The 12,369-nt window shown below is 37.6% G+C and overlaps 1 protein-coding gene across 11 annotated transcripts in view; it reads right to left on the bottom strand.

Annotated features, from left to right (window-relative positions):
- Positions 1-12,369, bottom strand: part of jakmip3 (Janus kinase and microtubule interacting protein 3) — a 38,148-nt gene that overhangs the window by 13,780 nt on the left and 11,999 nt on the right. For 8 of the 11 annotated variants that reach the window (XM_079596360.1, XM_079596359.1, XM_079596356.1 and 5 more), the window contains 3 exons: positions 9,087-9,329; positions 7,539-7,781; positions 1,280-1,480 (listed from right to left, as the gene is read on the bottom strand). In XM_079596360.1, coding sequence (XP_079452486.1) covers positions 1,280-1,480; positions 7,539-7,781; positions 9,087-9,329 — 687 coding nt within the window. The remainder of the gene's footprint in view (positions 1-1,279; positions 1,481-7,538; positions 7,782-9,086; positions 9,330-12,369) is intronic. The other 3 variants (XM_079596363.1, XM_079596358.1, XM_079596364.1) reach the window with 1 other exon arrangement.

Raw genomic sequence — 12,369 nt, 5'->3', positions numbered from 1 at the left:
AAATTTATTTAAAAAAAAATGACCAAATTTGAAAGGTGAGACTTTGTTTAATATGTTTAATACCAAAAGTAACCAAAAAGTAACCTGGTCTGTCCAAATCGAGCGTGTTGTCAGTCTCCTCTCTGCTCCGCGATGTATTTTTCACTGCGTGAGAACATGGTGTGTGTGAGAGCGGCGTAGCTTGTCGGACATAGCGACAGTAACTAAGGGGGGAGGGTCTTTGCGAACGGTCAATTACACTATTTGTTACATGCAATTACCCCTTAGCAGATTTTAACTATATAATGCGTATTTGTGTCAATTCTGTTTGGTGCTGTAGTAATAAAATATTCCATTAAGTCAGGTAACCGTAGAAACTGAAGTATGAGGAAACAGAGCCAGAGAACACTGGCGCGTCCACATCTGACAAAGGCCTGAAAGGTCACCGATCAAATCCATCTATTCTCCTGCAGAGAAAATGAAAGCAGCACAGCTGAAGCTGATATCAAACCGACAGCCAGAGACACGGATGTTCTGCCGCTGGGAAACAAGCCTCAGATATGAAAACGCAAGAATACACCACAAGTGTGTGACCTCCTCACAGAGAGTTTCCTAACAGCCCAGAGAAGGTGATATGTGGGAAAGATCACACTCTCACATTCAGCACACATGAAGACAGAGTGAAAAAATACACATGGGTGCCCTTCTCACAGCTAAATCTATTGTAAGATGTGTATATTTGTATGATTATATATTTGACTGAACAATGGGCAACCCAGGAAGAGTTTAAACTTGTTGTAAAAGAGTCAGCATTTTTGATACATCAGTTTGTTGTTGCCAGAGAAATGGCACACAGATGTTTTGAAGTTAAAAAGCTTCTTTAAGTATAGTTAATATCATTCATGATACACCACACTGCTGGAAAAAAGTATGTTATATAGCATTCAAACATTGTGAAATCAAGATTAAAACCTAAAAAAGCAAAAAAGCAAATCACTTTGGATATACCATCTGCAAATGTAATTTAAATACTAAAAAAAGTGTTAGTTCCTTTGTTAGATTGCAGATAAAGAATAATAATCTATGGAAAACGAAATGGGCCCTTATTCAAGTCGCAGCAGGAGACACTCCAAATAAAGTTGTTGTAAATATTTTTCTGATTATGTGTGCAAGGAAAGAATTAAACCTCAAACCTAACTTTGGAGCTCATAAAAAACGTTATCTCTCACGATCAGTTTCTCTATGGAGAATGTGAATGGGAATGTGTGAGCGGGAGGTTTAGTAATGGAGATGTGCTTACAGGGTTAGCTGTGCTCTCTGCTGTGTCTCCTGCAGCGGGTGAGAAAGGGCCCTCTCGTCTGGGGCTGGAGTCTCGCAGCAGGGCCAGCTGAGAGTCTACAGCCTGTTTCTGCTGCTGCAGTTTCCACGTGTGGCCCGCCTGAGCGCTGAGCTCTCTCTCCAGCCCACAGACAGCGCGCTCCTTTAGTTTAATCTCATCCATCTACAGGACAGAACACAGCACAGTCACACGTCCGGCCTGGAACTGGACATAAAACATGAGCGTCAGTCAGCAGGAGGAAACGCACAGATGCCACGTCCTCTCTGGACAGGGAACGGAGCACACATGCACAGCATTCACCATTAAAACCTGTATAGTGATGAGCCACGCCACTTAATATTCAGAGATTTTATTGATTTGACTCTATAGGATGAGATCTATCAATTGATCTATCTATCTATCCATCAATCCATCAATCCATCAATCCATCCATCCATCCATCCATCCATCCATCCATCCATCCATCCATCTATCCATCTCTCTATCTCTCTATCTCTCTATCGATCGTGTCTATCCATCCATCCATCCATCCATCCATCCATCCATCCATGCATCCATGCATCCATGCATCTATCTATCTATCTATCTATCTATCTATCTATCTATCTATCTATCTATCTATCTATCTATCTATCTATCTATCTATCTATCTATCTATCTATCTATCTATCTATCTATCTATCTATCTATCTATCTATCTATCTATCTTTTGCATTTTATATCTCAAAAACCATAAATAAGCATTCAGACCTCACCAGCTCAAAATAATCATTACACCGCTCTAATTATGCACCGATTCAAACACTGCATACGATTTATACATCCCAGATGTACAGTTTCTAAAACACGCATGGAAATGTTAATTTGCTGATTGACTTTGACTGTTAAAAAGTATGAACTTATGACTTTTACTCCTGTAAATATTTCTCAGGTTTATTTTTGAAAGTCAACTTCTTTTTGTAACCAAGACTTTAACACATGTTTCTGTACAGAATATTTATACAGCATTGAATATTTCCACGGTTATTGCCCAGGAAAATAAAACTCATAACATTGCATGTTGACACACTAAATGGGGCAAGTTGTCACAATGTAAACCTGCCATTAAACAGCCTATTATCTAACCGTACAAATGTTTGGTTTTAGTAAGATTTTTTTTTAAATACTTTGAATACTTTTATTCAGCAAGGATGCGTTAAATTGATCACCAATGTCACAAAAGATTTCAATTTTACATTGTGACAACTTCTCCACGTGACAACTAGCCCCGGTCTCGCCTATACATTCTTATACAAATCTCTGTAGAAGCACTGCGTGCGTGTGCTATTCTTCAACCTTCTGAAGAGGAGAACATTATTTAGTGAATGAAAGTATATTTCTCTTTTTTATCTCTCCCTTTCTATCTTCTTGTTGTGAGAATGACTCATTCTCTCTGTTTGTCAGGCCCGCCCAGCGTAGGCGTCACCACAGTGATCAGCGCATCTCGTAGGAAACCTCAGTGTGCGTCTATGTTTATCTGCATTATATAAAGCACTACATGGTGCGGCGGTGGGAAATATTAGGTCCAGTTCTCTTATTCGGCATCCCTGCGACTAGAGGAAGTCACTTATTCAGCATAAATGCACATTATATGACACATTAGCATTTAAAATTTTCATGAGCTTCATGAATACATTGATTATGATGTATGCCATTACACACGCCTCACTGATTCCTTGGTAATTCATGTGCATGATAAATTAATTTAATGGTAGAATATCAGCGGTGGACACTGAGTATCCGGGCTCCAGGCCAGACCGCAGGGCTCTAGCCCCGTGAGGGATGCCGGTGCGCTGCTTAACATGGAGGTGAGCCCTGCTGCTCCGTGGAAATGTCCTAATTTTTCAATTTCCTTTATTAAAACAGCGTGCTTGCAGGACCGTGCTTTGAATGTCAAGCCAACCAACTTTTTGCTCAGCATGGATATGCATACAAATATTACACATCAAGCATATGCTGCTATTCTATGTGCATTGCAATAATTGATTCTGATTGGTCAACTGATTCTGTTTGGATTCTGATTGACAGCATATAGCGCAACAGTGGCCGCCCCCTTTTTCAGCGGCTCTGGTCCCGTAAGTATTTTTTACATAATTTTTTTTCCCATTGGAATTAAAAAATATTCGTTATAGAGTTATAAGCCACAAACTAAGCCAATCGGCTACGTGAATCAAAACACTACAAACTATGATTTGAAGCAAAAAAAGTTTTTTAAAAATCAGACAAAATGACAAAGGTACAAGACTGGGTACTAAACGGCTGTACTGAGGGAAAGAACGGTCAACTGGTGCTGATGTCATCACTGTAGCTGACCAATCAGGAAATGCCTTGTGTGATGCATCATTCTTTTAATCCCGGCTCATTATTCAAACTTTCTAACATAATTTTTCTTCCCTTTATTTATCCATATTTGTTGCTATGAGGCATAGAGTATGTGGTTTCTAGGGGATTGCTAGGCGAATACTGGTGTATTATAATTAAAAATAAATTAATTATAGGCTAATGAATACACTTTTATATAAATTTTTAATGATAAGATCATACTTAACAAATCACAATTACCTACCATTAATTTGTGTTGTATCCTGTTAACCTAAAAACCTGAAGTAGCTCACAATTTCTGCCAATATATAATAAAATTAAGCCTTAAAAATACAGCAGGCTGATCCGAACTCCCTGAAATATCCGAGGCACGGCAATCTGTGCAGAATAGGCGGGACAGCTGTAATCCACCTTCCCTCGTGAGCGTCTGAGCTTGTGTTTAATTGACATCTCAACGCCTCAGACGAGAGTCTCGCTTTCATGTATCAGACAGCGTCTCCTTCTCTGAAACTAATCCTGTTACACCCCTTATCCACGGACTCAACATTATTTAGCCAGCCTTTAAACCAGACCCATTCACACTTAATACACTTACAGTCTGTCTGCATGCAGAGGTTTGACACATTTGAACTATAAAGAGCACATAATTCCAAGTTTCTACATCAGTTGGCACTAAACAATTATTGATATGACTTATTAAATGTGATGTGTGCCATTTCCTACTTAATATTACAACTTAATATGCATAAGTATTTTCCATTCCAACTGATCATGCTAGTGACACAGATATTGTACACTTTAACTTTATCAAATTAATAAACACACACACACGCACGCACACACACACACACACACACACACACACACACACATATATATATATATATATATATATATAAAAATAAGAAATAAGAATAGAGAACCAAGGCGTCTGGAACTACTGATTACAACATTTGATACATATTCAATGACAAGACAATTTTTCCTGAGTGTGAGTAGTTGACAGTATTGCCATGTGGCTGCAAATGTGTTCAGATTGTTTTTATCATGTTGCTATGAGGTTGCTCTTAGTGGTTACTAGGTACAGTATATCTACAGTACTTACTGTCAAAAGTCAAGAGATAAGGTATATGTAATGTGATTATAAATAAATAATAATAAGACAAATAAAATAAACAATAAATAATTGCATACATACAGTGCATACATGCATACATACATACATACATACATACATACATACATACATACAAACATACATGCATGCATACTGTATAAATGCATGCATAGCATAGAAACATGCATTCATATTTCATACATAAACTTTAAACTACTACTCAATGTTCAACATTCCCCTCTGAATTACATCAGTTGGCCTCCCATCAATTTCAGTTTTCACAGTGTTCTTCACGTCTCACACCACTTGTCTCAGACTGTGTAACAACAATACATATAAATGCACTTACAGCAAGACCTTCCACGTTCGTATAATATAAGAAAAATGTCTTGATTGATGTTTTGCTTCGGCCCAAACCAGAATAACTAAATGTCTCTTTCACTTAAAATCACAAGTGGCACAGTGTCTCTCCCTCTCACCAGCTCATTTCTATAGGCCTAGCTGGTTTAACTGGCTGGTTTGGCATCCTATCAACTGGTGCTGATGTCATCACTGTAGCTGACCAATCAGGAAATGTCTTGTGTGATTCATCTTCCCACCATTTCATTATTTTAATCGACTCCTGGCTCATTATTCCAACTTTCTGACATCAGGTTCTCATTTTCTTCCCTTTATCTATACATAGCCTATTTGATGCTATCAGGTTGCTAGGGCACTTTGTGCAGTTGCTAGGTGGATTTTGGGGTCCGTAAAACAAACAGTGCCTGTCTCAGCAAGAATCACTAATGATATAGACTGGCTTTGTTGTTTTTGTGACCTGTCCCATACACAAAGGACAGTCGTGGACTTGTATCAACACACACACACACACACACACACGGTTCACCTTGGCATGCCCTGCCACCCTGCTTGCTAAACGCTATTACATCCCCAGCCGGCCTTCTGATAAAATAAATAATCCAAAGATCAATATCCCCTCGACACATAACAATGACACAGGCCCCTAATCGCATTCAGACCTCCTGCATTCACAACCCACCAGATACACATCAGTAACGTTTATTCAATAGCTCTGCAATGAGTTAAAATAATGGAATAAGATAAGGGACAGGCAGAGACAAGAGGACATGAATGTTTATGGGGTGAGCATTATCACCAAAACTATTTACTGAATACTGTGTGTGTGTGTGTGTATCAGTGCCTTCACATTATGTAACAGTTGATGTACAAATAAGTATTACTCAATGCGTTGTTGCTCTCACATAAATAACTGCCATGCAGATTTATCTACTGTGACAGTGCGTAGTCCTAAAAATAAATGCTTCTCAGAAGAGAGTGAAGCTTCCTGTATCTTTTTCATCACTCATAAACATATCATTCAGAGACCTGACACCAGCCTGTTTTCCACAGTATTTCTCACATGCATTAAGTCCTAAAGCAATATAGTGCAGAACGCTCAGCCACACGAGAGAGATCGATACCAGCAGGCCTGGACTGCAGTGATATTTTCATACTCCAGGAAAAACGATGGCAAAAAGCCCAGAACAAGAGAGAAGGGAAGAAAGCAGCTTCACTTTAAAGTGTAGTACACCGACACACACTGCCATTTTGAGATACACACGGCTAAATATAAAATGTGAACCAACTGATATAGAACCTTGAAGCTTTAGTAGAGGATCTGGAGGGAAAACCTTCACTAAGTTCCGCCTTTTAAAACATTACTGACAAATACTACATTAGAAACGGACTTGCAGAGTTTGCTGTTTTAATAATTAAATCACTGCATAATATAACTATTCATTTAGACAAAACAGCAGATAAAATGTGTCACAATTAATGTCAGAATTCATTCCAGCCCACATAAAAATAATATTCAAATAATTTTATGAGCACATTTCACTTAAAATCATGCTTTGCATTGATTGAACTAGAATAAACTCTCCAGTTTATTCCAATTGAACGGTTTATAGAGCTTGTCTAAGTGAGTAACAGTGACCAAAAGGGGGTGGGGCTTAGCAAATAATGTAAATGAAACTGTGCAGTACTTTACCAAATTTTAATTCTCACAGAAGTGCATTGTAATCTATGGAAGCTTGTTTCCGCCACAGAATAAAAAATAAAAAAAGGTAATTGCGATTTTTTAATCTCACAATTCTGACTTTATTCTCCAATTGCAAGATGTAAACTTGATCAGAAAGAATTGCAAGTTTATATCATGCAATTCTGACTTAACAACTTGCAATTTTGATTTTCCCCCCCCCTGCAATTGCGAGCTCATATCATGCAATTCTGACTTTATAATTTGCAATTGTTAGAAAAAGAAATGTCAGAATTGTGAGATAAAAAGGTTGCAATTATCTTATAAACTGTTTTATGCCGTGGCGAAAACAAGCTTCCATAGTAGCTAATCATTATGTGAATTATTGCTAAATAAACAAATGCATAATTCCTGAATAGTTTCTTGCTTCAAATTAAATGACTTAATAATAAGATTAGACGATACACCGTGTGAAGCCCTGCCAGTTAACAAAAGGTTTTCATTCAGCACATAAATCGCACACAGTCCCCGTGGAGAAACCCAGGGTTAGTGTTCTGCTCAACCTGAACGCTCAGAGCTTTAAATCCACAGGAAATATAAGAGGTAGGTATTCACTCAAAGCTATGTTTTCAGACCGACAGAGTCATTTACTGACAGATTAATACATTGATTAATAGTGAATGCATTGAAACAGTTGTACGCACCAGCCTGCGGATCTCTCGTTCACACTCTCGGTTGATGCGGTTGATTTCCTCCTGGTGGAGATGGTAGACGCTGCGGATCTCGGCGGCTTTGATTTTGTCGGCTTGCAAAGCCATGCTTAATGCCTCCTCCATTTGCCTTTTCACCCCCTTCAACTCAGAGATCTCCTGCTGCATTCGCATGCGCTCCACTTCGAAACTCCTCCGGGACTCCTCTCGTGCCTCCGCCATCAGTGCAGACTTCACCTGCAGCGCCAGAGAAACCACAGAGTTATATTCCATATGCACATTTTCACCAATATTAACTTTTTTTAACCTGCTGGGGTTGGCAAACGCGCCGGCGCGTTTTACTCGTTTTTTTCTCTCTGTTATCGGTTCTTTGAAGACAACTAGGGAATTTTTTCCAGATAATTTTTTTTTGTGATGCTGGTTGAAAGTCTTTTCACATCCTGATGTTAAGTGGATAAATGTATTTAGATGTATATCGTCAGAAGGCGTAGGACCATGACATGTTTGTCCAATCATTGCATTCGGTCAGACATCACACGTCATCAACGCATTTCATTCTATGCAGAGTTAGACAGACGTCAGTCACAGCGCACCGCAACCGAAACAGCAGCCGGGTTTAACAGTTCACCCTGAACCAAAACAATCAGCTTATGCTGCGTTAACATAATAACTACTGTAATTTGGAAGATATGGAAACCCCTGACGTTATACCCGGAGCGGTTCGTGACTCGAATTTCTGCGTTTCACAACACTATCAACGCCGAAATGAATCTGCAACGGTCAGGTGGTTACTGGTAAAGTTGTTTATGTTCATTAATGTTATCTTTGAGACATGAGGTCGTCTAACGCCGTCTCTCGTGATGCTTTTGTTTGCTCCCGGCTGTATGCGTTCATGGAGGCGTGGGTTTGGAGGGAGGGTGGGATCTTACGCGTTCAAAGCTAGCTTGCTATTGCTAGCCTCTCCGAAAATTTGATCTACCTTTAATATTGGGTTTACTCATAAAGGAAGTTGGGACTCTAAAAACCAGCACCCAACAATGGTACTAACAGGCCAAGATCAATCAACTTTTCAAATAACCATTCAAATGAGAAATCGAATAATTAGATGAAAAATGTCATCGCAACCATCTACACCATCAAAACAATTTTGAAAAATATAATTCCCTAAATATTATTATTGTTGTTGCTATTATTAATATATGTATTGTGTGTTATGCATTTGTTGTTATAGTATTGTGATCATTTAGAATAAATCGGACACTGTAACCCACTGTAAAAAAATGTTTTATGATTTATCACAACTTTTTATCTTTTTTTCAAATCAAGTCCGATAACTAATGTGTGAAGATAAAATACTATTTTGAGTTTCTGTTTATTTAACCATTCTTCTTCATTGTATTAACTCAAATTTTTTATTACAACGAACTCAAAATTAAGGCAACAAGGTAACTTGCTTTTTTAAGTTAAACCAACATTTTTTTGTTTTTACAGTGATATGAGGAACTTTAAGTGAATTAATATGTAAAATACTCCATTCCATACCTTTTCGGTGGATCCATCTCTGAGGGCACCGACGAGCGCCTGGAGTCTCTGAATCTCTCCGTCTTTGATCTTAATGACCCGTACCAGTTCAGACTCGTGCTGACGGAGGAGCGTTTCCCGAACGCCGTGCAGATCCCGAAGTTTCTCCTCGTGTAGTTTGGCTTTTAACTCGGTCACCACCACCGTGGTTTTGTGCTGCTCATGACGGACCTCCTGAGACTTCTCCCTTTCCAGCTTACTGACCTAAGAAAGTAGATGTTAACTCCGATTTAACAAACTGAAGGGATCGAGGTTTGAAATATTCTATCAAACAAAGCAAGTATTTAATGGGCAATAAATTGCATTGTACGATCTCAGGCTAGACATGTATAAAAATACATTAAAAAAAACGAATTCAAATATGCATGTATATGTATAATTAAATTATTCATATTGATAAATATGCAATGCTATTTAAAGCTGAAGGGATGTTTTTCATAATTTAATCAAGTGTAGTATAATGTATGAACATTACGATGTTGTTTATGCAAAGCAACGCTGCACAGCTGTGGGCAATGTTTCATGATTCAGTGCAGAATATATTGAGCGTGCCCTAAAAATAAGAGAGTTAGTGTGTCAGGACACGACCCCACAACAGGGTCACATCAGGACACGTCCTCTCTGTTCTGACACGATCTGACACATGCTGCCACAGGCACAACAACACTGCTAACCTAACAGAGATACCATCTTGAAATCCAGCCACAAAACAAAGACAACACTGGAGGAGGAAACTAAAAATACCCCAAATGTCACTGGAATATGCCCTACCCTTTTATGAAACATATATGGAGTAACAAGAAGCTATTATGGAAAGAAACAGAATTGATCCTTTGAGAATTGATTGATCACACAATTCAACATGTCAATACATATCTGCTGCAACACAGCTCTGTCAAGCATGTTTTTATGTAGCCTATATTTGACTATGTTCTTACTTCTAAAATTTAAAGAATTTCAGTTAGCAAGCAAAAAAGATAGTTAACTAAATATTTACAGAAGAAATGCATTATTAGGCATACCCCAGTTTCATAATAACAACATTAGTTTGCTCATTTTATCGTTCTACAAGACTAGAATGGTAAATCTGACCACTTTACTCGACAAGCCACATGATTTGAGGAATTATTCATGTCTTTAGCACAACGTGTGTGGTACTACGCAAATATTTCCCTAAACCAATAAGCAACAACAATAGAGATGCTTGCTTTGGCAAACGCCACTGAATAAAAGTAGGTTAGGCACGTCTTGAACATTGATAGAAGAGTAAAAGTCTCTGTTCTGCACCCTGTAGGTCTGCTGGCTTTTATAGATCTAACTCTGATCAGTGGCGGTCAGATGGAGACATAACTTATAATATGGCTGACGCCACACCAGTCTAGACCAAAACTGGGTCAGACGGTCACTGAACAACAACTCCTGTTTTTATAGAGGAAGAAAACAGCAGAGGAGAAGTCATTTTTGGGCCTACAGGGAGTTTGCATTTTAATGCAGCGTAAGAGAACTTGTGGAGAGGTTTAGAGTCCAGCAAGAGTCAGCAGTGCTGATATCCCATTAGCCTCCGCTAAAGACCCAGACATCCGGAACGTTAAATACAGTTCAGTATCAGTTCAGTGCTCTATTGACAGCATTTGTGTTGATTACCACAGAACATTTTATTTTCTAAATATATATTCTGACTTACAAAGCATGCATTTAAATGCTTTTAATATATTTTTTCTAATGCTTTCTAATGATAAGTATTGTTTACCATCATGCTATACTTACTAACCATTAAAGTCAAATTTGCCTCTTTTTTTTTTTTTTTTACATTTTATTATTGATTCATTTTTTAATTATTTTAATATAACTGTATCTGTCAGGTTGTAACAGAGACATTTTTTTTTTTTTACATAACACCTTTCAAATAAACATTAAACAATATAACAGAGAAGCATAACAAAATAAAACAAAATAACCTTGAGGTAGGAAACTCACCATGAAATTGGAAGTTTTTTTTAAATTACATTTTAAAAACTAGTTATAAACTAATAATACACTATTAATAAAGGGACTAAATACTTTGTTGACATGTTAGAGCTTACTAATGCATAACCTGGTGGTAAATACATAAATAAATACATTTTAAAAAAAATTCTTCAAGCTTCATTTGTCCTTTAGTCCCTGCATATTTTCTGTGGTAATCAACATTAGATATTATACTATGGGGCCGCTGAATGCTTGATTCTGATTGGTTGACGAACGTTCTAAGGTGTGCAATTATTTTCAGGAAAATGCACGGCGTAAGTACAGGCAAGTCTTGACCGCATTACAGGTTCATATCACTTTGCCAAATTATTTATTTTATTTCAAAAAGGTCCTTACAGCCACAATAGCAAAATAACCAAAACCCACAACGACACTGACCAAGCAAATAAATATAGTAAACAATAGGCTAAAAACAACAAATTATTTCTATGTTTTTTGGTGCATTATTTTTCTATTCTGTCGTCAAAAATTCCTTACATAACATAACAATAACATAACTATTATTGAACCCAGAACAGTCCTTTCATTAAAGTAAAGTTATAGTATGAGATAAAGCGCACATGCACTCTTTAATAAAAATGGATCCACAAATGTCAGCGGTGACGGGGTTTTACTCGGTTGGAAAAGTCTTTTATGCCATTCTTTGATGTTTGGAGGAAATAAGAAACAATGGTGTATAAAGTTGAAAGGTGTAGAAGTGTTCCCTGGCAGACTTGATCTTGACATTTTGATGTGATCTAAAACAACGATCAGGAAATAGGATTGAAACTAGAAAAAAAAATTTAATGGAAAAACAGTCAAAAAGTAAACAAAGATGTAATGCAACTCTGTAATGCAAAATCTCATTCCTCAGTCCACAAAAAAAAACATTTATCAAATCTAAGCTGCAAAAATGGCTCGTTTAGTATTGACATCAAAACTATGAGCTAATTAACATATGACCGCCCACATTTGCATATCAACACCCATTCATTATTCAAAATTGTCATAACTAGCCTATGTGAAGGTTAACCAATCTTAAAAGACTTAATTTGCATACGCTTTCTTGGGATTAGAACAGTGACTGATTGCATTGATCATCTGAAGCCAATTCTAAATCTGATCATCTAATTCTAAAGGTCAGGAAAACAGACATGAACTTTGACTAAGATTATAAGTGGACTTCATAAATAACATTCATAATAACATTCCATTGCTCAACCCCCCCCCCCAATCA

The sequence above is a fragment of the Phoxinus phoxinus genome (genome assembly GCF_949152265.1).
Source record: "Phoxinus phoxinus genome assembly, chromosome: 21".
In the NCBI taxonomy this organism is placed as follows: domain Eukaryota; kingdom Metazoa; phylum Chordata; class Actinopteri; order Cypriniformes; family Leuciscidae; genus Phoxinus; species Phoxinus phoxinus.
Note: the sequence above shows the minus strand (reverse complement) of the source record. Positions and strands in the feature narration are given on the sequence as shown.